The 26,516-nt window shown below is 39.3% G+C and overlaps 1 protein-coding gene and 3 long non-coding RNA genes across 4 annotated transcripts; 1 reads left to right on the top strand and 3 right to left on the bottom strand.

Moving 5' to 3' along the window:
- Positions 1-340: 340 nt before the first annotated feature.
- On the top strand, positions 341-3,088 carry LOC141904344 (uncharacterized). The gene has a single exon (XM_074792930.1). The coding sequence runs from the start codon at positions 341-343 to the stop codon at positions 3,086-3,088; it is 2,748 nt and encodes a 915-aa protein (XP_074649031.1).
- Positions 3,089-8,843: 5,755 nt separating this feature from the next.
- LOC141904553 (uncharacterized) lies at positions 8,844-10,276 on the bottom strand. Its single transcript, XR_012619143.1, has 3 exons — positions 10,228-10,276; positions 9,941-10,143; positions 8,844-8,948 (listed from the first exon to the last, which is right to left on the bottom strand). It is a non-coding gene; the product is annotated as an uncharacterized LOC141904553 (long non-coding RNA).
- A 2,131-nt stretch (positions 10,277-12,407) lies between these two features.
- Positions 12,408-13,840, bottom strand: LOC141904552 (uncharacterized). The gene is made up of 3 exons (XR_012619142.1): positions 13,792-13,840; positions 13,505-13,707; positions 12,408-12,512 (listed from the first exon to the last, which is right to left on the bottom strand). It is a non-coding gene; the product is annotated as an uncharacterized LOC141904552 (long non-coding RNA).
- Positions 13,841-15,968: 2,128 nt separating this feature from the next.
- On the bottom strand, positions 15,969-17,862 carry LOC141904145 (uncharacterized). Its single transcript, XR_012619125.1, has 3 exons — positions 17,814-17,862; positions 17,527-17,729; positions 15,969-16,073 (listed from the first exon to the last, which is right to left on the bottom strand). It is a non-coding gene; the product is annotated as an uncharacterized LOC141904145 (long non-coding RNA).
- Between the last annotated feature and the right edge of the window lie 8,654 nt (positions 17,863-26,516).

Below are 26,516 nucleotides of genomic sequence, written 5' to 3' on the forward strand. Positions count from 1 at the left end.
GGAAGCTGTCGTTCAGCATGATGTACGAAAAGGTCGACCTGGTCAGCCGTTTGCTGTGAAGACTGATTTCGGCTGGTCATTAACCGGTCTGACGACTAATCTGGTATCTGATGCTGATCGTGGAGTACATTTTATCCAGAAGATGTCCAGTGACGACCAATTGAATAAAATGGTTGAAGAATGGTGGTCCACTGAAGCCTTTGGAGTGAAATACGAGAAACCAGTCTCTGAATCGAAAGAAGATGCCCGAGCCTTGAGCATCTTAAAATCGAGTACAGTGAAGATAGAAGGTCAAGATCGCTACCAGACCCGTCTGCTCTAGAAAGAAGATGACGTTCAGATGCCGAATAATCGTCTGATGGCTATGAAGCGATTGATGTCCACCGAAAAGAGTCTGCAACGGAACCCTGAAAGAGCTGCTGCTTATGACAAGACGTTCAAAGACTATGTTGATCGAGGTTTCGCTCGTAAACTAAGTCCAGAAGAAGCTGCTAAGCCGAACACTAAAAGATGGTTCCTGCCTCATCACGCAGTAGTGAATCCAAACAAGAAGAAGTTGAGAGTTGTTTTTGATGCTGGTGCCACCTGTGAAGGAAAGTCATTAAACAGCAAACTTCTAACTGGTCCAGATTTACTGCAGAGTTTACCAGGAATCCTGCTACGTTTTAGAGAGAATCCTGTTGCGATGATGGCTGATGTCGAAAAAATGTACCATCAAGTCAGAGTAGCCGTAGACGATCAACCTGCATTAAGTTTCCTTTGGCGTGATATGAATGTTGACCAGAGTCCTGATGTTTACCAGATGATGGTGACGATATTTGGCGCGAAATGCTCACCAGCGATGGCAAACTATGCACTGAGAAAAGCAGCTGAAGACCACTGCCAAGAAGATGATCCTGTTTCTGTAGCTGCTGCTCAGGCTGTTAAGTCTAACTTCTACATGGATGACTTCTTAAAATCGGAAGAAGATGTTGCCTCAGGAAGTCAGATGCAGTCTGCTGTAACAGAAATGGTCAAGAAAGGTGGTTTCCGTCTGACAGAATGGCAAAGTAACTCAAGAGAGCTGTTAGCCAGTGTACCAGATTCCGAAGTTGCTGTCAAGTCACTCAGTCCTGATGAGTGTTTACCGACTGATCGAGCCCTCGGAGTACTGTGGGATTGTGAAAAAGATACCCTTGGAGTTAAAGTCCAGGTGACTGATGTCCCGGCTACTAAGCGTGGTCTGCTGAGTAAAGCTTCATCATTGTTTGATCCATTTGGTATTGCTGCACCATTTACTCTGGTAGCGAAGATACTGGTACAGCGTTTATGGAGTGAAAAGATCGACTGGGATGCAGAATTGACAGGACCCGAACTCGTGGCGTGGCAGGGATGGATGGAGCAGTTGCAGAATGTCACCCAGTTACGAATTCCAAGATGTCTACAGACGATAATTCCTGTTACTCGAGAACTTCACGTATTCTGCGATGCATCTGAAAAAGCATTTGGTGCTGTTGCATACTTGAGACTGGTGTCAGAATCTGGAGAAGTCCGACTGTCGTTTGTGATGTCTAAAGTCCGTGTCTCTCATCTGAAAAAGATGTCAATTGTACGCATGGAAACGCAAGCTGCGGTATTAGCTGTTAGATTGGCCAAGAATTTAAAAACAGAACTGACGTTTGCCGCCGATGACACTGTGTACTGGAGTGATAGTCTGATAGTACTGGGGTATATCACTAATGAAAGTCGTCGTTTCCACGTCTTCATTGCCAACAGAATTGCAGAGATCCGTGACGAGTCGAAACCAGACCAGTGGCATCACATCCCTGGTTGTATGAATCCTGCAGATGTATGTTCCCGTGGTTCCTCAGCATCAGAACTTGTGGCAAACGATGAATGGTTGAACGGTCCAAGTTTTCTGTTGTCGCAGCCTGAAGACTGGCCACAGCGTGAGGAAGAATTTCCGAAATTACAAGATGAAGATCCAGAAGTTAGAAGACAGATGTATCATATCAATGTCGTTGGAACTGAAGTTCTACCTGACCCGGCAAGATTTTCATCTTGGGTGCGGTACAAACGTGTTGTCTCGTGGATCTGTCGTTATCAGAAGAATTTGAAGAAACTAACTCAGAAGATGTCTCCTTTGAAAAGCTCCTTGACGGCTGAGGAGTTGAAGGAAGCTAAATTATTGATTCTTCAAGATGTTCAAGCGAATTTGTTTCCCGCAGAGATAGAAGCTTTGAAGCAGAAGAAATCCATTCCCAGACGAAGTCATATTCTGCAGTTAACACCAGTTATAACTGATGATGGTCTGCTACGCGCAAGAGGTCGTCTTGAGAATGCTCCGATTCCTTATTCTGCTAAGCACCCGATCCTGTTGCCGACGAAACATGAAGTTACAAGACTCGTTTTGATGAATAAACACTATTTGCTGTTTCATGCTGGTGTTGAGCACACATTAAATGAAGTCCGTCAAACGTACTGGGTTCCGAAAGGAAGATCGAGACTACGAAAGTTGGTGTTTGACTGCAAGCTTTGCAAGAAGAGACGAGTTAAACCAGAACCTCCATTGATGTCCGACTTGCCTGCTGTACGATTTGAACGAAGCTACCCGTTCTACAACACTGGTATTGATTACTTTGGACCCTTCACTGTTAGAAGGTTCCGGAAAACCGAGAAACGTTATGGTGTTCTGATGACTTGCTTAACAACTCGGGCTGTCCATTTGGAATTAGCGGAGAAGTTGGACACAGATAGTTTTCTGCTGTCGCTGAGAAGATTCATGGCTAGACGTGGTCATCCTGCAAAAATCCACTCTGACAATGGTACCAATCTGAAAGGTGGTGAACGCGAACTTCGAGAATCCATAGCTGAATGGAATCAACAGAAGATATCCGACGAACTTACACAACTTGGTATTGAGTGGTACTTTCAGCCACCTGGACTCTCGAAGTTCGCGTTCACCACCTTTCAGATTGGTACCATTGTCAGAGTGGATTTTTGCAGGATGACCACGTCTAGCCATGAATCTTCTCAGCGACAGCAGAAAACTTGGACCGTTCAACCATTCATCATTTGCACGCGATGGCAGCCCTCCAAGCACAGTTGATGGTTTCCAGAATCAGTGGGCTGGAAGCAGACCGGATGCATGATTTTGACGATGAAGACTCTGACACCCGGAGGCCATCGGCACCCAGAAGACCGCCACTTGTTCCTGATCCAGATGAAGAAGATGAAGGCGATCCTTGGAGATTCCATCCCAGACCCAGAGGTGATGAGCCGAGAATACCCAGACCTGATCGTCATCATGATGCCAGAGTTCTGAAATCACTGCCGAAAGTCAAGTTGCCGACATTCAAGGGCGATACAGCAGAATGGCCAAGATGGTTGTCGCTGTTTAGAGCACTGGTAGATGAACAGCATGCCCTAACCGACGTTGAGAAGATGACTCATTTACAGTCAAGTGTTGCTGGTGTTGCACAGAAGCTAATTTCTGGAATGATGTTTGATGGAAGACAGTACCGAGATGCCCTGAAAGTTCTTCAAGATCGTTATGGAAAAGAAGAAGACATTGTTCATGCGTGTCTGCAGAAGATTTTTCACCGTGTTGCACGCCACCGGATGTCTGTCCACTGATGAATGAGAGAAAGCAGGGAAAATGTCTACAGACGTTGCCTTGAAGGAGAGAAGACGAGCCAGAGGTGTGGCGAAGGCTGGTTTCACACGGAAGTGTAACAAAGCAGAAGACCTCATTGCTGTAAATGGAAGTCGACGGGAATTGGGACAGCTCATATCCGAGATTGATGTTGCTGTTGAAGACGTCCAGAAGACCAATGAAGGCGTGGTTGCTTTGCTGACTGCCGAACGGAAATTATTGAAGCCGACGCATACCTTGCCGAAGTAGAGACACGCCAACGTCAGGTTGTGTCATCTATACATGGTTATTTAGCCTTCCGAGGGGGCGGTGAGTCCAGCGTATCGAAGGTGTCTTCTAGAGGTTCCGAAGCATCAAAAGCTGCTGATGTCCAAGCAAAACTGAAGGCCCTTGAGGTGAAGCAGCTTGAGAGCTTATATATATATATATATATATATATATATATATATATATATATATATATATATATATATATATATATATATATATATATATATATATATATATATATATAATCTTAAAAACGCCCACTTAACGGGACTTACGTATGAGACCTGCAAATCGGGCCCTAGTAGAAGGGCATGTTTTTGAGCTACCAATGAAAGTCAAATCGGTATGAAACCACCTGAAGAGACGATGTATCACTTCAAGTTAGTCGATGTATTGCTTTCCCTTTATGAAAATGACTTTTCCTTTCAGACCGATTTTTTGGGCCTGTCCCCGTAATCCCTTTGGGTCTTTAACCCTTTCACACCTAAAAGTTTTTATTTAAAAAAGAATATTAAATTTCCGTTAAATCATCATCAAGCTAACCATAACACCCCCGGCAGCTATAGAAATGAACAGATTACATATTCTATTGCAGTTTACAAAATTACTCGGCCAATTTAAAAGGAAAGATGGTATCATTATCTTAGCCTTAGAGATCCTTAGACCAACGAAATGATTAATGATGAACTAGTTAATTTTGGGCTTGGGTAATCTAAATAAAATGCCGCTGACACATAATGCAAGATTGCTGAGAATTCACAAATTGTTAGTAGAGGCTATATTTGTCACGTAAGAAAAATCATATCGTGACGTTGGCATACAATGGTGCGCGCCGATTGGCCGTTCCGTCACGCAAATGCTTTAAAGGTGCGGCCGGAACTGCATCCGAAAATCTGCATCCCAATTGTATCTGATTTTGGAGTTGTGTCATGCAGATATATGTAGCCTATATACTTTAGTGTTACCCCTTTATCCTGATGCTGTTTCATTGTTTGAGGCCATATTTTATACGGAAATATTATTTTGCAATTAAATGGAGTGATAATTATTTAGATCGTAACTTTTCTGCTTTCTTTTTCTTCTATTTCGTTTTTCATTGGTCATCGTTCGTATCAAAGCTTGCTCAATTCGAATCGGTCTATCCCAGCTTGAAGCCAAAATAGATGCTGGTTCAGTCGGATTAATTAGTTTTTTCACCCATTTTAAGAAAATTTGACTATATCGAACGTGCAGGTATCTGGATCCAGGAAATCTGGGTAGCCGCTCTATTTTTGTGACGGTACCGAATTGGCTGCAACGTGATTCCATTGCAGTTTTGATTCATTCATCGCTGATTTTGTAATACAGTCTGGAACAATTCTAGAGGCCAAATGCTCACAGTACTAACAGTGCTCACAGTTGATACTTTTTACTGATTCAAGGGGACCACAGACTTGTCAGTTTAAAACCAGTAACCATGGGTAGTGTATAAACATATAATGATTAAACATTATTTTTTCCAACAAATTTACAAAATTTTACTGTGTGCAATGGAGAAATGCAACAATTATTGTGAGTACATTATTGCCTTTCATTTTTCGTTAATTTTAACATCTGGATAAGTGCAAAAAGTGCAAATATTGAAGTAATGCTCTCTAATAATATGATTTGTTGATAGGATCATGTATCCGTAGTCGCGATAGCTTTAAATTAGATGAAAGTGGCAGAAATCCCTTAAAATAAGTGCAATATCATCAATATCAATATAATATCGATATCATCGAGCCAGATTCATCTTACGAAAATGGTACACGTGTAATTGTAAATGAAAATACACGTGTAAAATTGGCCCAATTTTACACGTGTACTTTATCCCAATTACACGTGTACTTCATCCTAATTACACGTGTATTACACGTGTACTTCATCCAAATTACACGTGTACTTCATCCTAACTACACGTGTAGTTCATCCTTATTACACGTGTATTTCATCCTGTATTACACATGTACTTTATCCCAATTACACGTGTACTTCATCCTAATTACACGTGTACTTCATCCAAATTAAACGTGTACTTCATCCTAACTACACGTGTAGTTCATCCTTATTACACGTGTATTTCATCCTGTATTACACATGTACTTTATCCCAATTACACGTGTATTTCATCCTAATTACACGTGTATTTCATCCAGTGTTGCACGTGTACTTTATCCTAATTACACGTGTATTTCATCCAATATTACACGTGTCTTACACGTGTACTTCATGCTAAATACATGTGTCTTTGATTGCCATTTTTTGTTGAATTCAAATCAAACCACCATGTGAGGAAATCTCCTTAATCTATGTGCTGTTTAGAATGAACACTCAAGAGATTCACATTTTCCATACTAACTGATTTATTCATCTTCATAAATTTTATAAATTTTTGAGTAATTGCATGTCTTATGTTGGCCTCTTTTGCACCCTTCTCCTTTCGACATTGTTCTGAAATGATAACCATTTGAAAAAAATTAAGCAAAAGTATACAATGATTTCTTTACGAGGATAAATAAATCAACTTCAGCTGCTTGGGATGATGATTAAATTATATAGCTTTTTCTAACAGTCTTCTGCATATAACAGCTAAGTTTTTTCACTCTTAATGACTTTATTTTAAGCCATATGGTGAAATGCTTGACAATCTGGAAATTTCAATGTTCAACGCCACCTGATGAAAAACAAGGGGTCTAGGGACACCATGCCCGTATGGTTACGAATGCTAAACAATCAACATAATGAAATAGAAACAGGACATTGAAACTCACCACAATCATAGAACATGTCACAAGCTACAATTTTACAATTGATCGATGTTATAATGTATTCATAGGTACCAAAATAAATTAGACAAATTGTATATAATTCAATACTCAACTCCCCCTGGTGGTGAGAACAAAAACCTGGGTAACCCCAATTCCACATGAGGTGAATACTACAAAAGTGGTAACAATTATCAAATATCAAGACTATAAGCCTAATTTCATGTCCAGCATACAAGTTTAATTGCGATGATGGGCGCACAACAAAATCTAAATGACCCTGCAGTTTTTAGATTGGATGCATAAACACTAAAGACACTCCGTTTTTATCCCTCACAATTGGAATGATCATTTACAATTTTTTCACTGGACATTCAATCATTTAAGGCCTACTAATACTATAGGCTAACTAATTCAAATTTAATTCAATACTAGGTCATGTTGCTTTTCATTCCAATAAACATATTCTTTTAGTGACCTATAAACCTTTACTTTACTACATAACAATAATCATACCTGAACAATCCACAACGCGTCCTTTATACGCGGGATAATAATAAATGGCCTTCGACTTTTTTGTTCTTCCACTTCCATTCCAATCCATTCTAATAAATCTAATTCAATGATCCATTCAATGATCCACTATGTGTTTGACCTCAAACAAAGAAGCAGTGTCACTTTCGGCCCAGTTGTCAATGATCCCCTTTTATGGACTGATTGTCATCCATTATTGCGTTTTGCAATCATTATGAGAATAGAATAGATCACAGGCACTCGCCGATGGGCTTGGGATACAGTTGCTGGGGTTTTTGATAGTGTATTTGTGTTTTCATTCGTTATTCTGCAATAAATCCGAGAAAAAATGCCTTGGTACTGATACGTTTATAAAGATAATGGCCGCTGGCTCCACACACGGCGACCTCACAAAATACTGAACAAACTTCATTTTTCAATCTAAAATCAAAACTTTTATTTTATACGACACTTACTAGTGATATGACAGTTATATATCCTATTATTCCATCCAATTGTGAGACACTGTCAATTTGTGAAACGTCTTTAGTAATATAAAAGAAAAGGTAGTTGACGAAGCGTGAGCGTATAGGAAAAACTTTACAGGCGTTGAGACGGCAACACTAGGTCACACGGGCACCTGCTACAAGTATTCCCCTTCTATATTCAAATAAAGCGGGATTTCGTTATGACGTCACTCAGCGGTTGAACGACGTTCGGTGACCTAGTGTTGCCGTCTCAACGCCTGTAAAGTTTTTCCTATACGCTCACGCTTCGTCAACTACCTTTTTGTAGCGGAAATTCCGTGATGATGTTATAGGCGCCAAATTTAAATCACTTTCTTGCCTGCATAGCAGTTTTATAACCGGGCCAGAGCGCCAGTTTTGAATCCCTCATGTATCGCCACAGATAGCGTCTAATATTTATAGATCCTTAAAATAGCATCAATTATTCAATTTCCTTATCCTTTATTCCCGTTTATAACCTGGTTACCTTTCTTACTGCGTTGCGGGACGAACTCAGCTCGCGTCCGGTCGAGTTGTGTTCGTTGGGGGATTTTACACAGACTATGTTGTCTTACCGTCTTTATAACTATTCGGCGGAACCAGTTGTTCAAAGAAATCAAACTGCTCTTAAAGCACATCATCCTAATTACACGTGTATTACACGTGTACTTCATCCAAATTACACGTGTACTTCATCCTAACTACACGTGTAGTTCATCCTTATTACACGTGTATTTCATCCTGTATTACACATGTACTTTATCCCAATTACACGTGTACTTCATCCTAATTACACGTGTACTTCATCCAAATTAAACGTGTACTTCATCCTAACTACACGTGTAGTTCATCCTTATTACACGTGTATTTCATCCTGTATTACACATGTACTTTATCCCAATTACACGTGTATTTCATCCTAATTACACGTGTATTTCATCCAGTGTTGCACGTGTACTTTATCCTAATTACACGTGTATTTCATCCAATATTACACGTGTCTTACACGTGTACTTCATGCTAAATACATGTGTCTTTGATTGCCATTTTTTGTTGAATTCAAATCAAACCACCATGTGAGGAAATCTCCTTAATCTATGTGCTGTTTAGAATGAACACTCAAGAGATTCACATTTTCCATACTAACTGATTTATTCATCTTCATAAATTTTATAAATTTTTGAGTAATTGCATGTCTTATGTTGGCCTCTTTTGCACCCTTCTCCTTTCGACATTGTTCTGAAATGATAACCATTTGAAAAAAATTAAGCAAAAGTATACAATGATTTCTTTACGAGGATAAATAAATCAACTTCAGCTGCTTGGGATGATGATTAAATTATATAGCTTTTTCTAACAGTCTTCTGCATATAACAGCTAAGTTTTTTCACTCTTAATGACTTTATTTTAAGCCATATGGTGAAATGCTTGACAATCTGGAAATTTCAATGTTCAACGCCACCTGATGAAAAACAAGGGGTCTAGGGACACCATGCCCGTATGGTTACGAATGCTAAACAATCAACATAATGAAATAGAAACAGGACATTGAAACTCACCACAATCATAGAACATGTCACAAGCTACAATTTTACAATTGATCGATGTTATAATGTATTCATAGGTACCAAAATAAATTAGACAAATTGTATATAATTCAATACTCAACTCCCCCTGGTGGTGAGAACAAAAACCTGGGTAACCCCAATTCCACATGAGGTGAATACTACAAAAGTGGTAACAATTATCAAATATCAAGACTATAAGTCAAAACCTGTCGATATTTTCCTTCAAAAACCTTCTTCTATCTACGAATGAGAACTGATGACACCAAGATGGCTGCCAAATGTGTCATGCTTGACTGATCGAAAAATCTGTCTCGTATGTTTTAGATTGTTAAAAAATGTATACCCATCTCAAATTTCAAAGAAAAATTGCAAACCATTAGGCAGCTACAAGGCAAAAATGACCTTTTTGGGTACAAAAAAGGTCACATGATGGCCATCTTGTGTCAAGATGGCCATCTTCATCTTCAAAATCTCCTTTGAAAATTCCACCCTATGATCAAAGTGCACAAACCCCATACAACCGTTTCACACAGGGAGACCTGTATTGACTAGTGCCCTTTTCATAAGAGCTGAACCCTCGTTCTTCCAGCTTGGATCCGCCCCTGTAAAACAACAACAAATGAATGCTAGCCATTATATATTGAATTCATGTAGCCTACTTACGTATTATTTAGCTGACCCGGTTTGGGTCCAACTTTTTTCCTCATGGAAGACTTTCATTGCGTCACATCCAGTCCAATGCCTTGACAATTAGTTCTTCTTTTAAATGAGTGGACAACAGCATGCATGCACCCAACAGTATTAGGTTTTCCGACTAATCAGCGTATGGCAGCAGCTGTTGTATCATCCAATAGTGAGTAGGCATCCTAAAATGAGAAGAATTTACAATGCTTACGCTATAATCTTTACTAAAACCATTCCGACGCTCATATAATATATAATGTAAATACCTGATTTTCATCACGCTGTCGTTGTTGAGAAATCAGTGGAGAATTGAAGGCGCTAACATCGTTTTCCAACAATCCCCCAGTGGACACATTTTTAAGCCAAAAAAACGGGAATTCCAATTTTATAGTGTCTGTCCTTGGATCAATTCTTATTGGTGTAGACCCTATAAAGTTTGAAAAAAAAATGGTCAAGAATTGATTGCACCAACGTCGTTTTTGCCCCCAGTCGAAACTCCGACAGCGACCTAATTTCATGTCCAGCATACAAGTTTAATTGCGATGATGGGCGCACAACAAAATCTAAATGACCCTGCAGTTTTTAGATTGGATGCATAAACACTAAAGACACTCCGTTTTTATCCCTCACAATTGGAATGATCATTTACAATTTTTTCACTGGACATTCAATCATTTAAGGCCTACTAATACTATAGGCTAACTAATTCAAATTTAATTCAATACTAGGTCATGTTGCTTTTCATTCCAATAAACATATTCTTTTAGTGACCTATAAACCTTTACTTTACTACATAACAATAATCATACCTGAACAATCCACAACGCGTCCTTTATACGCGGGATAATAATAAATGGCCTTCGACTTTTTTGTTCTTCCACTTCCATTCCAATCCATTCTAATAAATCTAATTCAATGATCCATTCAATGATCCACTATGTGTTTGACCTCAAACAAAGAAGCAGTGTCACTTTCGGCCCAGTTGTCAATGATCCCCTTTTATGGACTGATTGTCATCCATTATTGCGTTTTGCAATCATTATGAGAATAGAATAGATCACAGGCACTCGCCGATGGGCTTGGGATACAGTTGCTGGGGTTTTTGATAGTGTATTTGTGTTTTCATTCGTTATTCTGCAATAAATCCGAGAAAAAATGCCTTGGTACTGATACGTTTATAAAGATAATGGCCGCTGGCTCCACACACGGCGACCTCACAAAATACTGAACAAACTTCATTTTTCAATCTAAAATCAAAACTTTTATTTTATACGACACTTACTAGTGATATGACAGTTATATATCCTATTATTCCATCCAATTGTGAGACACTGTCAATTTGTGAAACGTCTTTAGTAATATAAAAGAAAAGGTAGTTGACGAAGCGTGAGCGTATAGGAAAAACTTTACAGGCGTTGAGACGGCAACACTAGGTCACACGGGCACCTGCTACAAGTATTCCCCTTCTATATTCAAATAAAGCGGGATTTCGTTATGACGTCACTCAGCGGTTGAACGACGTTCGGTGACCTAGTGTTGCCGTCTCAACGCCTGTAAAGTTTTTCCTATACGCTCACGCTTCGTCAACTACCTTTTTGTAGCGGAAATTCCGTGATGATGTTATAGGCGCCAAATTTAAATCACTTTCTTGCCTGCATAGCAGTTTTATAACCGGGCCAGAGCGCCAGTTTTGAATCCCTCATGTATCGCCACAGATAGCGTCTAATATTTATAGATCCTTAAAATAGCATCAATTATTCAATTTCCTTATCCTTTATTCCCGTTTATAACCTGGTTACCTTTCTTACTGCGTTGCGGGACGAACTCAGCTCGCGTCCGGTCGAGTTGTGTTCGTTGGGGGATTTTACACAGACTATGTTGTCTTACCGTCTTTATAACTATTCGGCGGAACCAGTTGTTCAAAGAAATCAAACTGCTCTTAAAGCACATCATCCTAATTACACGTGTATTACACGTGTACTTCATCCAAATTACACGTGTACTTCATCCTAACTACACGTGTAGTTCATCCTTATTACACGTGTATTTCATCCTGTATTACACATGTACTTTATCCCAATTACACGTGTACTTCATCCTAATTACACGTGTACTTCATCCAAATTAAACGTGTACTTCATCCTAACTACACGTGTAGTTCATCCTTATTACACGTGTATTTCATCCTGTATTACACATGTACTTTATCCCAATTACACGTGTATTTCATCCTAATTACACGTGTATTTCATCCAGTGTTGCACGTGTACTTTATCCTAATTACACGTGTATTTCATCCAATATTACACGTGTCTTACACGTGTACTTCATGCTAAATACATGTGTCTTTGATTGCCATTTTTTGTTGAATTCAAATCAAACCACCATGTGAGGAAATCTCCTTAATCTATGTGCTGTTTAGAATGAACACTCAAGAGATTCACATTTTCCATACTAACTGATTTATTCATCTTCATAAATTTTATAAATTTTTGAGTAATTGCATGTCTTATGTTGGCCTCTTTTGCACCCTTCTCCTTTCGACATTGTTCTGAAATGATAACCATTTGAAAAAAATTAAGCAAAAGTATACAATGATTTCTTTACGAGGATAAATAAATCAACTTCAGCTGCTTGGGATGATGATTAAATTATATAGCTTTTTCTAACAGTCTTCTGCATATAACAGCTAAGTTTTTTCACTCTTAATGACTTTATTTTAAGCCATATGGTGAAATGCTTGACAATCTGGAAATTTCAATGTTCAACGCCACCTGATGAAAAACAAGGGGTCTAGGGACACCATGCCCGTATGGTTACGAATGCTAAACAATCAACATAATGAAATAGAAACAGGACATTGAAACTCACCACAATCATAGAACATGTCACAAGCTACAATTTTACAATTGATCGATGTTATAATGTATTCATAGGTACCAAAATAAATTAGACAAATTGTATATAATTCAATACTCAACTCCCCCTGGTGGTGAGAACAAAAACCTGGGTAACCCCAATTCCACATGAGGTGAATACTACAAAAGTGGTAACAATTATCAAATATCAAGACTATAAGTCAAAACCTGTCGATATTTTCCTTCAAAAACCTTCTTCTATCTACGAATGAGAACTGATGACACCAAGATGGCTGCCAAATGTGTCATGCTTGACTGATCGAAAAATCTGTCTCGTATGTTTTAGATTGTTAAAAAATGTATACCCATCTCAAATTTCAAAGAAAAATTGCAAACCATTAGGCAGCTACAAGGCAAAAATGACCTTTTTGGGTACAAAAAAGGTCACATGATGGCCATCTTGTGTCAAGATGGCCATCTTCATCTTCAAAATCTCCTTTGAAAATTCCACCCTATGATCAAAGTGCACAAACCCCATACAACCGTTTCACACAGGGAGACCTGTATTGACTAGTGCCCTTTTCATAAGAGCTGAACCCTCGTTCTTCCAGCTTGGATCCGCCCCTGTAAAACAACAACAAATGAATGCTAGCCATTATATATTGAATTCATGTAGCCTACTTACGTATTATTTAGCTGACCCGGTTTGGGTCCAACTTTTTTCCTCATGGAAGACTTTCATTGCGTCACATCCAGTCCAATGCCTTGACAATTAGTTCTTCTTTTAAATGAGTGGACAACAGCATGCATGCACCCAACAGTATTAGGTTTTCCGACTAATCAGCGTATGGCAGCAGCTGTTGTATCATCCAATAGTGAGTAGGCATCCTAAAATGAGAAGAATTTACAATGCTTACGCTATAATCTTTACTAAAACCATTCCGACGCTCATATAATATATAATGTAAATACCTGATTTTCATCACGCTGTCGTTGTTGAGAAATCAGTGGAGAATTGAAGGCGCTAACATCGTTTTCCAACAATCCCCCAGTGGACACATTTTTAAGCCAAAAAAACGGGAATTCCAATTTTATAGTGTCTGTCCTTGGATCAATTCTTATTGGTGTAGACCCTATAAAGTTTGAAAAAAAAATGGTCAAGAATTGATTGCACCAACGTCGTTTTTGCCCCCAGTCGAAACTCCGACAGCGACCTAATTTCATGTCCAGCATACAAGTTTAATTGCGATGATGGGCGCACAACAAAATCTAAATGACCCTGCAGTTTTTAGATTGGATGCATAAACACTAAAGACACTCCGTTTTTATCCCTCACAATTGGAATGATCATTTACAATTTTTTCACTGGACATTCAATCATTTAAGGCCTACTAATACTATAGGCTAACTAATTCAAATTTAATTCAATACTAGGTCATGTTGCTTTTCATTCCAATAAACATATTCTTTTAGTGACCTATAAACCTTTACTTTACTACATAACAATAATCATACCTGAACAATCCACAACGCGTCCTTTATACGCGGGATAATAATAAATGGCCTTCGACTTTTTTGTTCTTCCACTTCCATTCCAATCCATTCTAATAAATCTAATTCAATGATCCATTCAATGATCCACTATGTGTTTGACCTCAAACAAAGAAGCAGTGTCACTTTCGGCCCAGTTGTCAATGATCCCCTTTTATGGACTGATTGTCATCCATTATTGCGTTTTGCAATCATTATGAGAATAGAATAGATCACAGGCACTCGCCGATGGGCTTGGGATACAGTTGCTGGGTTTTTGATAGTGTATTTGTGTTTTCATTCGTTATTCTGCAATAAATCCGAGAAAAATGCCTTGGTACTGATACGTTTATAAAGATAATGGCCGCTGGCTCCACACACGGCGACCTCACAAAATACTGAACAAACTTCATTTTTCAATCTAAAATCAAAACTTTTATTTTATACGACACTTACTAGTGATATGACAGTTATATATCCTATTATTCCATCCAATTGTGAGACACTGTCAATTTGTGAAACGTCTTTAGTAATATAAAAGAAAAGGTAGTTGACGAAGCGTGAGCGTATAGGAAAAACTTTACAGGCGTTGAGACGGCAACACTAGGTCACACGGGCACCTGCTACAAGTATTCCCCTTCTATATTCAAATAAAGCGGGATTTCGTTATGACGTCACTCAGCGGTTGAACGACGTTCGGTGACCTAGTGTTGCCGTCTCAACGCCTGTAAAGTTTTTCCTATACGCTCACGCTTCGTCAACTACCTTTTTGTAGCGGAAATTCCGTGATGATGTTATAGGCGCCAAATTTAAATCACTTTCTTGCCTGCATAGCAGTTTTATAACCGGGCCAGAGCGCCAGTTTTGAATCCCTCATGTATCGCCACAGATAGCGTCTAATATTTATAGATCCTTAAAATAGCATCAATTATTCAATTTCCTTATCCTTTATTCCCGTTTATAACCTGGTTACCTTTCTTACTGCGTTGCGGACGAACTCAGCTCGCGTCCGGTCGAGTTGTGTTCGTTGGGGGATTTTACACAGACTATGTTGTCTTACCGTCTTTATAACTATTCGGCGGAACCAGTTGTTCAAAGAAATCAAACTGCTCTTAAAGCACATCATCCTAATTACACGTGTATTACACGTGTACTTCATCCAAATTACACGTGTACTTCATCCTAACTACACGTGTAGTTCATCCTTATTACACGTGTATTTCATCCTGTATTACACATGTACTTTATCCCAATTACACGTGTACTTCATCCTAATTACACGTGTACTTCATCCAAATTAAACGTGTACTTCATCCTAACTACACGTGTAGTTCATCCTTATTACACGTGTATTTCATCCTGTATTACACATGTACTTTATCCCAATTACACGTGTATTTCATCCTAATTACACGTGTATTTCATCCAGTGTTGCACGTGTACTTTATCCTAATTACACGTGTATTTCATCCAATATTACACGTGTCTTACACGTGTACTTCATGCTAAATACATGTGTCTTTGATTGCCATTTTTTGTTGAATTCAAATCAAACCACCATGTGAGGAAATCTCCTTAATCTATGTGCTGTTTAGAATGAACACTCAAGAGATTCACATTTTCCATACTAACTGATTTATTCATCTTCATAAATTTTATAAATTTTTGAGTAATTGCATGTCTTATGTTGGCCTCTTTTGCACCCTTCTCCTTTCGACATTGTTCTGAAATGATAACCATTTGAAAAAAATTAAGCAAAAGTATACAATGATTTCTTTACGAGGATAAATAAATCAACTTCAGCTGCTTGGGATGATGATTAAATTATATAGCTTTTTCTAACAGTCTTCTGCATATAACAGCTAAGTTTTTTCACTCTTAATGACTTTATTTTAAGCCATATGGTGAAATGCTTGACAATCTGGAAATTTCAATGTTCAACGCCACCTGATGAAAAACAAGGGGTCTAGGGACACCATGCCCGTATGGTTACGAATGCTAAACAATCAACATAATGAAATAGAAACAGGACATTGAAACTCACCACAATCATAGAACATGTCACAAGCTACAATTTTACAATTGATCGATGTTATAATGTATTCATAGGTACCAAAATAAATTAGACAAATTGTATATAATTCAATACTCAACTCCCCCTGGTGGTGAGAACAAAAACCTGGGTAACCCCAATTCCACATGAGGTGAATACTACAAAAGTGGTAACAATTATCAAATATCAAGACTATAAGTCAAAACCTGTCGATATTTTCCTTCAAAAACCTTCTTCTATCTACGAATGAGAACTGATGACACCAAGATGGCTGCCAAATGTGTCATGCTTGACTGATCGAAAAATCTGTCTCGTATGTTTTAGATTGTTAAAAAATGTATACCCATCTCAAATTTCAAAGAAAAATTGCAAACCATTAGGCAGCTACAAGGCAAAAATGACCTTTTTGGGTACAAAAAAGGTCACATGATGGCCATCTTGTGTCAAGATGGCCATCTTCATCTTCAAAATCTCCTTTGAAAACTTCAAAAAATTGCATAAGTGGTGATTTTGGGGAACGAAAATGGCCAATGCAGTTGGCCATCTTGATTCGGACCAGTTTTGGGCTGAAGACATGTCTAGGATAGATATGTGTGTAACTTAAATATCAAGAGTATTAAAACTTCCCAAAATACTGGATTCCATCTACAGACGAACAAAGGGTGAATGCAATAGCCCGCTTGCTTGGACTTACGTCTCAAATGGGCTAAAGCTGGGGACACATTAGGCAATTTCGTCGAGCACTTAAGTTGTGCAACGAAATCGTCGGTAAAATCACCTAGTTTGTCAGGGTCTGCGCCGACTGAATCGCCCGAATCCAACACGTCCTGCGACTGAATCACCCAACGCATCAGACCACGGTGATTGTTCGCCTTGAGCGCCATATTAAACGTTAAACCCTCCCCTTTTCTGACCAAGTGCCCTTTTGAATCACAGGTGAAAAATTCCACCCTATGATCAAAGTGCACAAACCCCATACAACCGTTTCACACAGGGAGACCTGTATTGACTAGTGCCCTTTTCATAAGAGCTGAACCCTCGTTCTTCCAGCTTGGATCCGCCCCTGTAAAACAACAACAAATGAATGCTAGCCATTATATATTGAATTCATGTAGCCTACTTACGTATTATTTAGCTGACCCGGTTTGGGTCCAACTTTTTTCCTCATGGAAGACTTTCATTGCGTCACATCCAGTCCAATGCCTTGACAATTAGTTCTTCTTTTAAATGAGTGGACAACAGCATGCATGCACCCAACAGTATTAGGTTTTCCGACTAATCAGCGTATGGCAGCAGCTGTTGTATCATCCAATAGTGAGTAGGCATCCTAAAATGAGAAGAATTTACAATGCTTACGCTATAATCTTTACTAAAACCATTCCGACGCTCATATAATATATAATGTAAATACCTGATTTTCATCACGCTGTCGTTGTTGAGAAATCAGTGGAGAATTGAAGGCGCTAACATCGTTTTCCAACAATCCCCCAGTGGACACATTTTTAAGCCAAAAAAACGGGAATTCCAATTTTATAGTGTCTGTCCTTGGATCAATTCTTATTGGTGTAGACCCTATAAAGTTTGAAAAAAAAAATGGTCAAGAATTGATTGCACCAACGTCGTTTTTGCCCCCAGTCGAAACTCCGACAGCGACCTAATTTCATGTCCAGCATACAAGTTTAATTGCGATGATGGGCGCACAACAAAATCTAAATGACCCTGCAGTTTTTAGATTGGATGCATAAACACTAAAGACACTCCGTTTTTATCCCTCACAATTGGAATGATCATTTACAATTTTTTCACTGGACATTCAATCATTTAAGGCCTACTAATACTATAGGCTAACTAATTCAAATTTAATTCAATACTAGGTCATGTTGCTTTTCATTCCAATAAACATATTCTTTTAGTGACCTATAAACCTTTACTTTACTACATAACAATAATCATACCTGAACAATCCACAACGCGTCCTTTATACGCGGGATAATAATAAATGGCCTTCGACTTTTTTGTTCTTCCACTTCCATTCCAATCCATTCTAATAAATCTAATTCAATGATCCATTCAATGATCCACTATGTGTTTGACCTCAAACAAAGAAGCAGTGTCACTTTCGGCCCAGTTGTCAATGATCCCCTTTTATGGACTGATTGTCATCCATTATTGCGTTTTGCAATCATTATGAGAATAGAATAGATCACAGGCACTCGCCGATGGGCTTGGGATACAGTTGCTGGGGTTTTTGATAGTGTATTTGTGTTTTCATTCGTTATTCTGCAATAAATCCGAGAAAAAATGCCTTGGTACTGATACGTTTATAAAGATAATGGCCGCTGGCTCCACACACGGCGACCTCACAAAATACTGAACAAACTTCATTTTTCAATCTAAAATCAAAACTTTTATTTTATACGACACTTACTAGTGATATGACAGTTATATATCCTATTATTCCATCCAATTGTGAGACACTGTCAATTTGTGAAACGTCTTTAGTAATATAAAAGAAAAGGTAGTTGACGAAGCGTGAGCGTATAGGAAAAACTTTACAGGCGTTGAGACGGCAACACTAGGTCACACGGGCACCTGCTACAAGTATTCCCCTTCTATATTCAAATAAAGCGGGATTTCGTTATGACGTCACTCAGCGGTTGAACGACGTTCGGTGACCTAGTGTTGCCGTCTCAACGCCTGTAAAGTTTTTCCTATACGCTCACGCTTCGTCAACTACCTTTTTGTAGCGGAAATTCCGTGATGATGTTATAGGCGCCAAATTTAAATCACTTTCTTGCCTGCATAGCAGTTTTATAACCGGGCCAGAGCGCCAGTTTTGAATCCCTCATGTATCGCCACAGATAGCGTCTAATATTTATAGATCCTTAAAATAGCATCAATTATTCAATTTCCTTATCCTTTATTCCCGTTTATAACCTGGTTACCTTTCTTACTGCGTTGCGGGACGAACTCAGCTCGCGTCCGGTCGAGTTGTGTTCGTTGGGGGATTTTACACAGACTATGTTGTCTTACCGTCTTTATAACTATTCGGCGGAACCAGTTGTTCAAAGAAATCAAACTGCTCTTAAAGCACATCAGTACGTCTTAAATCTTCTTACCAATACGTTCGTATTTATATCCTAACAATATTATATTGTGATATATGAATTCCGCTCTAGTAGAGTCGAGTAGCGCCCGGATTCGGGCCGTTCAATTTGGTACTCCGCGGTGCCGACCGCTTGAGTGCTCCCTCTTTCGGTGAAATACATTTTTTTAACTAATTGGAAGTTAAATATTCTCTTGATAATAAATCTTTTTCTTTTCGGAGTTTTTAATGCTCGACTCGGACCGGAGTTCGTATAAATAAATCTATGCTTGTAGGTTCCGATCGAGCGTCGTCGTGGACGGCGGTCAGTCACGCGTGATCGTGACGTCACGCCGTACCACGTGATTTTCAACCTATTGGAGCGTAGCGGGGACAAAGGCGGGTAGCCAATCAGGACAACGCGGGGACAACGAGCCCTATATAAGGCGGGCAGCGCGCTAGTTTGGGATTCTGACCTGAGCGTCGACCACTCGCATGGTTCAATTTAGCTCTCTCTAACCAACGAATACTATATTCCAAGTTACAATGTAAGCAAGTTGTACCGCCCGCGTCCCGACGGGGACCGGGTTTCCTTTCCTTGGGGGGATTGTGATTGAATTACGTTGCTTTTATTATTGGTATTTGTTATTGTTTCCGTGCCGCGAGGTCCTGATTGTCCCCGGCCCGCCATGTTATTCTAAACTTCTGTAGTATTCGCCAATCATCACTGCGATACTATTAGGTTGTCTCCAACGACAGCCCTTGTTTAAAGCTCGACCGAAGGTAATTCCCGTCCCGGGTGGGTGGATTTTGGCGATGGTGACTGGTTTGGGTAGGTTATTTTGGTCTCAGTCCGTTGACGGTCCAGATAGCTAGGCTATTGAAGACGACGAGGGTTATTGGTGCGGATGGTTCAGCCGCCTACGGGATTTGCCGGGTCCGGAGAGGACGTCTGATGTCGATGGTTTGACCACCTACGGGAATGGTATATTGGTCCACGGAAAAGCGAAGAGAACGAAGAATGGGGTCTGCCGGTCAGCCGTTAGACGAGAATCTGCAGAGACTGAGTTCCAGTCGGGTGCTGGCACTGTCGCCGATTTTTTTCCCTCCCCTCCTTAAGCATTAATCGCCTTAATCATGGGGCATTACCCGTCCTATTCCACGAGAAGTATTATCGATCGACGATCGATCCCTCTAGTATTAAAATACGGACATTAGGTATTATTCTAACGAGTTTCCACGTCATTGTGATGCTGGGACTGGGACACAGCGAGGACTATTCCTCTCTGTCTCCCAGTCGCTCAAAATACCTCACGCTTGAGTTCTAATTCGAGTTAGATGATAATCAGGCAGCTAAGCCGTTTGACTTTAGTAATTCGCCGGCGGGACCTAACCGTTTCGGCTATATCCGCCTCGCGTTTCAACCATTTATGCAATGCAATCGTTGTAGAGTCGAATTTTATTCGGGGTCGCCTAGGCCTCGTTGCATTTATTTCCGCGGGCGATGTCGCGTGCGGTCCTTAGTCTTTTTATAAAACTTGAGTTGAGAGAGAAGGGTGAGGGAATATCATTTTTGACGGTATTTTATTTCGTTGGGTCACTTGACCCCCCTTGAGTTTCGGAATTTGTCGGGTGACGATCAACCATGCTGCCAGTGGTAGTCCAGGTCGAAACCAAGTCTCCCCTTGATGTCTTACTGCCTAAGAGGACCAGAGATGAGTGTCCCGAAGAAAGAATGGCGGACCAGGGAACTGATCAGTCCCTGCGTCGGACCACCAGTGAAGGCGAATTCCAACCAAGATGAAGAAACCCTGTAGTGGTAGTTCAAGAGGAGGCATTATCGAGTCGGTCCTTGGCCGGGTTCAGATATTGGGATCTGCTCATCGTCACCGACATTTCCGCTTCGGACTCAAGCCTTTTAATTATTTGACTCTCATAGTTCAACCCCCCCCCCCTTTTCTCTCTCTCTCTCATTTTTGGGTGTGAGCCTAATCGCGCCTTCGTACAATATTACATCCGTGGAACATGATTAGTTCTACGAGCCGTCGTTATGCCTAAGGACCAGTTTATAAATGTTATAAACGTCCCTTGTTCCTGGGGATTTTTGAGAGTACATATATTTTATTACGAGTATTGGGAGATTGCTTTGATCTTGAGTGACGAGCAACACCCCGTTCTTTTAATCCGTTGTTGAGCTGAATAAACATGGCAATCGTTAATTTTTCACGAATAACGGTCTTATGTCTTATTTTGAGTGGATATCTGAGTCTGAGTCAGTTCGACCTGTTTCGGGAACAACCTTGGAACGAGGACGCGCTACCATGGAAACGAAAGGATTCCGAGTTGTTGATGATCGCCTTCAAGTTAAGGACGATTGGACCCGAAGACCCACCTAGAATCGATAGGAGGCACGACGTGTAGAGGGGATCCCCGACGAAGTTATTTGGCCCGGCCCGTGCGTTAGGGAGGCCAAGCTGTAGACCAGTACTGAGCAGCGGTATATTGTCTGGCGCAGCCGTTGTGAGAAAATCTAGCCCGGAGAGCCAGTCGGTTACTGTGCCCGGCCTATTCGGTTACATTTTCTTTTATATTACTAAAGACGTTTCACAAATTGATAGTGTCTCACAGTCGGATGGAATAATAGGATATATAACTGTCATATCACTAGTAAGTGTCATATAAAATAAAAGTTTTAATTTTAGATAGAAAAATGAAGTTTGTTAGTGTTTTGTAAGGTCGCCGTGTGTGGAGCCAGCGGCCATTTATCTTTTTAAACGTATCAGTACCAAGACATTTTGTCTCGGATTTATTGCAGAATAACGAATGAAAACACAAATATACTATCAAAAACCCCAGCAACTGTATCCCAAGCCCATCGGCGAGTGCCTGTGAATAGATCGTGAAAACCTGTGAAAACGTGTTGCTTAACAATGGCAATATGGCTGCCACCGCGCAGGGGTGCTTGGGAGTTTAATTGAAATAAATTATTTAATTATTAATAAGTTTTATGTCTGCATTTTAGTTCTATTAGAATTAAAAAATAATCGTGTTAAGTGATATTTAATTAGCAAAAAAGACATTTCGATTTTTCAAGAAGTGGATTTTGAGAATCTGGAAGATTTAAGAATTGAAAATGGCCACAATCCACCAATAATGCAGACAATGGTTATGCCAATCTACTCATCCGATATGAACTTGACCAATCACAAAAATGTTTAATCTGTTTTGCAGCCACAGCTCATTGATGGAAATAGATGATCCTCTCCACACAAATGCTGAGGTGAACCATCGTGGGGCTGTTACTACTATTATGGTGTTCTCCCTCAAAGCTGGATCCACATCAACTGTTTTGACTGGATTGTTGGATCAGTTGAATTTACTGTTACTGAGAAGCGGTTCTACGCAGTTCTAATTAGCCTATTTTCAAAAGATTTTCTCTATGTCCGGAGGTGAACAAATATTACTGCCCTGTATATAAGACATTATTCAAAAAACTGCAGGTATGATACAAATGTTCATTATGTGATATACAGTATGATAAGGCAACATTAGAGGAAAAAGGACATTTTTTGTGTACATGCCCGTTAATGAACAACTGAAAAGACTCCTCGGCTAAGAAGAGCTAGCTAGCAAAATTAATGAATGGGCCTACAAGGAAAGCATAACACTTCGAGCTGGTGACAGCAATATATTCAACATTTTTCATAAATAACATTGTAATTCGGGGCTTGGGCAGTCCCCTAAGGCTCTAGTTATCTTGATAATAAATGAAAAATATCCAAAATTTTTTGTTCAGATCATGATTTTTGTGAAACAGTTTTTGGATTTATTCAAGGGGCAACAAAGACATGTGCTTCATTCATACAGGATCCAATCTAGTCAATACAGGACAAACAACATGACTTTTTTGACACGGCATCCTGGAAAAAACTACTAAATGAGGATCAAACAATTAAAATGAAAGGAGATTCCTTCAATTCCTCGAACATTACATGCACAATCTTACTTTTAATAAAATCATGTGAAGCTAAATGATGTAATTACAAATTTTATTGCAGTTTACAAAAGTGACCAATTATGAGAAACAAGGTACATGTATAATTTTTTAGCCTAGTACATGCATCCAGATTGCACGTGTATTTCAGAAGCCACATATGAATTTACACGTGTTTTTAAAATACACGTCCTAAGTTACACGTGTATTTCAAAATACACGTCAAAAGTACACGTGTAATTTCATATTACACGTGTATTTAGCTAAATACACGTGTACCATTTTCATAAGGGATCCTACCAGGCCTTCGTTATGCGACCGGTTGACGATTTTGTTATACAAATATGCTGTTTCATGTATTGTTCATTTTGATGAAAAAGGTATGGCTGATTTATTAATGGATAGACAAATAAATGAATTTAGACTCGGATATTGCGAAATAAGTCGACGCTTTCGTAACAAATATATACTCCACACTAATCTGATACAGTATTAGTGGGTCATGTTTTTATACGAAACTGATCCATAGGACCATTACACACACACACATACACACACAGTCCCTCGAATATTGGGTTTTCAATGTGTTATAGCCCATTGCATGCCATTCCACATGATAGATAGAACGACCATTTGAGACCTGGGACTCACCACCAGCAGAGAATTCGGGGCACGACAGACCTTATTGGGTCTTGTATAAAACTTAAATAGCATACCGGTATATCGGGTACCCGGTATATGATTTCGAGACCAACAGAACGGTGTGTTTCCTTTGTAATAGTCATCTCCATACACCCCCGATACACAACCAGCCTCGCACCCTCCGATACACCACCGGCCTCGCAAACAGCCGACGCTTTTCAAAAATACCGAACGCGAACGCCTAGCTACTCGATCAGGGACGTGCCACCTGCGACCGTAAAGCGACATGCCGCACCAATAATTGAATAACCCAAGACGCCATAATAAATGTTATTCTGCATTTAAGGGGGGGGGGGAGTATCAAATTAGTCCGAATTGCAAACAGCAGCATTTTGTTCTGAGGCACAAATACGGTGATATTTAAATCAGTTGGGATTTTCTGTGTACGGGCCACATGCAACAAGAACAAGTTTGAGTTTGGTCATATATGAGCTGTCCAATTTAAGTTGTTGTAAGCATAGCCCTTTGACAGTGAAATGCCACAATAATAACCACTGAGATAGTCTTAGCTAAAGGATTGCTTAATAGATGTCGAATAAACACTATAATCCGTGTATACTGTAGATAAATGAAGAAATCCTACACTTCAAATTTAAAATTATACGATCAAATTTATTACTATGAAACCACAGCCATCATCAGGTGGAATGACCAGAAAAACAAGTGTTTACGGTAGGCGGCCGCACTGAACCAGGCAGGTTTTTTTCATGAAAGTTGCCCAGTAAACGGATTTAAACAAATCTAAATCTTCGATCCAATTGAACCATTTGTTTTCGATTTTGATGAAGTTTTGACTCAATAGTATCAATCTTATACCCGGTACCTAAGATGACATTTTCATTACCAGGCGGATCTAGGAAATTTGGAAGAAAAGAAAATGTATTTTTAAAAAAATTAGCTCTTATGGCCTCTAGAAAATTGGTCAAAGTGGTCAAAATTAGCTCTTATGGCCTCTAGAATTCATCTAAGATGTGAATATTTAATCACGAATCCCCGATGTCGGCTGTGTATCCTGATATTACTGTACGGTACATAATTTTATATATATTCATATGGTAGACTTTACTTACCTATTGGGACCTATATGGTTTCATACTAAAAATTATATATTCCATAGATTTAACAGACTTATTGGGTGCCTCAAACTGCGGAAACATTATGTACAGGTCTATTGGGTCATCACCTTATGAGTCCCAAGTTTGAACTGCTTATTCAAATTAGTAAATTAAACATTATTTCGAGTCAAAGTTTAATGGTAGTGACGACCCAGAAGTGGTTCTAATCTCTTAAGAATTACAGTGATGGAGCTGTCGTCATAATGACGATCACCTAATCGGATTTTACAATCTTAAAATTTCGTCTTGTACGTTTTCTGTAGCGCAGGTGATCAAGTCTTAGGATCAACTTCATTGTAACAAATGATTTCAAATATCAGAAGCCCAATGCGTTTAATGATTCAATTAAATGGTATCGTGCTGATTGGATGAAAGTGGGGGTAAATCATTGTATTGTGATCTTATTCTTTTTGAATTGGTCATTGGTGGTCAATGGTCAATTTATGAATCTTCAATGGCGAATCTTTTCTAGTTTCACACCAAACGCGGTATATCGTTCTCATGTTCGTGAAATTGTAATTCGTCAGTAGTGGTCAGTGTTGGTCAGCTTATGAATTTGCAATGATGAATACTTGGTAGTTTGTAAACAAACATGGCTTGAGAAATTTCCGATATTCGAAGTCTGAATCGTTCAGACTCGGGGATCATATCTCAATTGGTCAGTTTCTGACCATCACGGTGTCAGCATTGTGGTCGATAGCTTATATGAAACATTTGGAGATAACCAACGAAGGGGCCCAAAAGCACAAGCCAATTTCCAGTGATGTGATCTCTTTTTTATAATTTTCTTTGTCAGCATTTTAGTGGCTTCGTCCAAAAGTTCACGATTAGGCATTCTGTTGGAACGAATGCAAGATCGTATGAAATATTTTATCTTCATCCGATGACCAGCGCCTTCGTGTTTTCATTCTGCCTATTAAAAGAAAGAAAATTCATTTATTTCTATATTTGGTTTAGGTTAAAAAATGATACTTTGTTTCTCTGCAGCTGCCGGGAAATAGTGTAAATTCCAATAAAATTTGTAATCAGTTCATTTCTATAGCTGCAGGGTCTATAATTGTATGCCTGATAGTGATTAGAAAAATAATGTACTGGGTAGATAGGCTGCAGGGTAAATTAACTTTAAGCTAGGTAGAGCGGAGAAACAAGGTATCATTTTTTTCCCTTAATTGACCAATTTGAATACATGACCTGTCAAATTATATAAAACATACGTGC

The sequence above is a fragment of the Tubulanus polymorphus genome, chromosome 4 (genome assembly GCF_964204645.1).
Source record: "Tubulanus polymorphus chromosome 4, tnTubPoly1.2, whole genome shotgun sequence".
Classification (NCBI taxonomy): domain Eukaryota; kingdom Metazoa; phylum Nemertea; class Palaeonemertea; order Tubulaniformes; family Tubulanidae; genus Tubulanus; species Tubulanus polymorphus.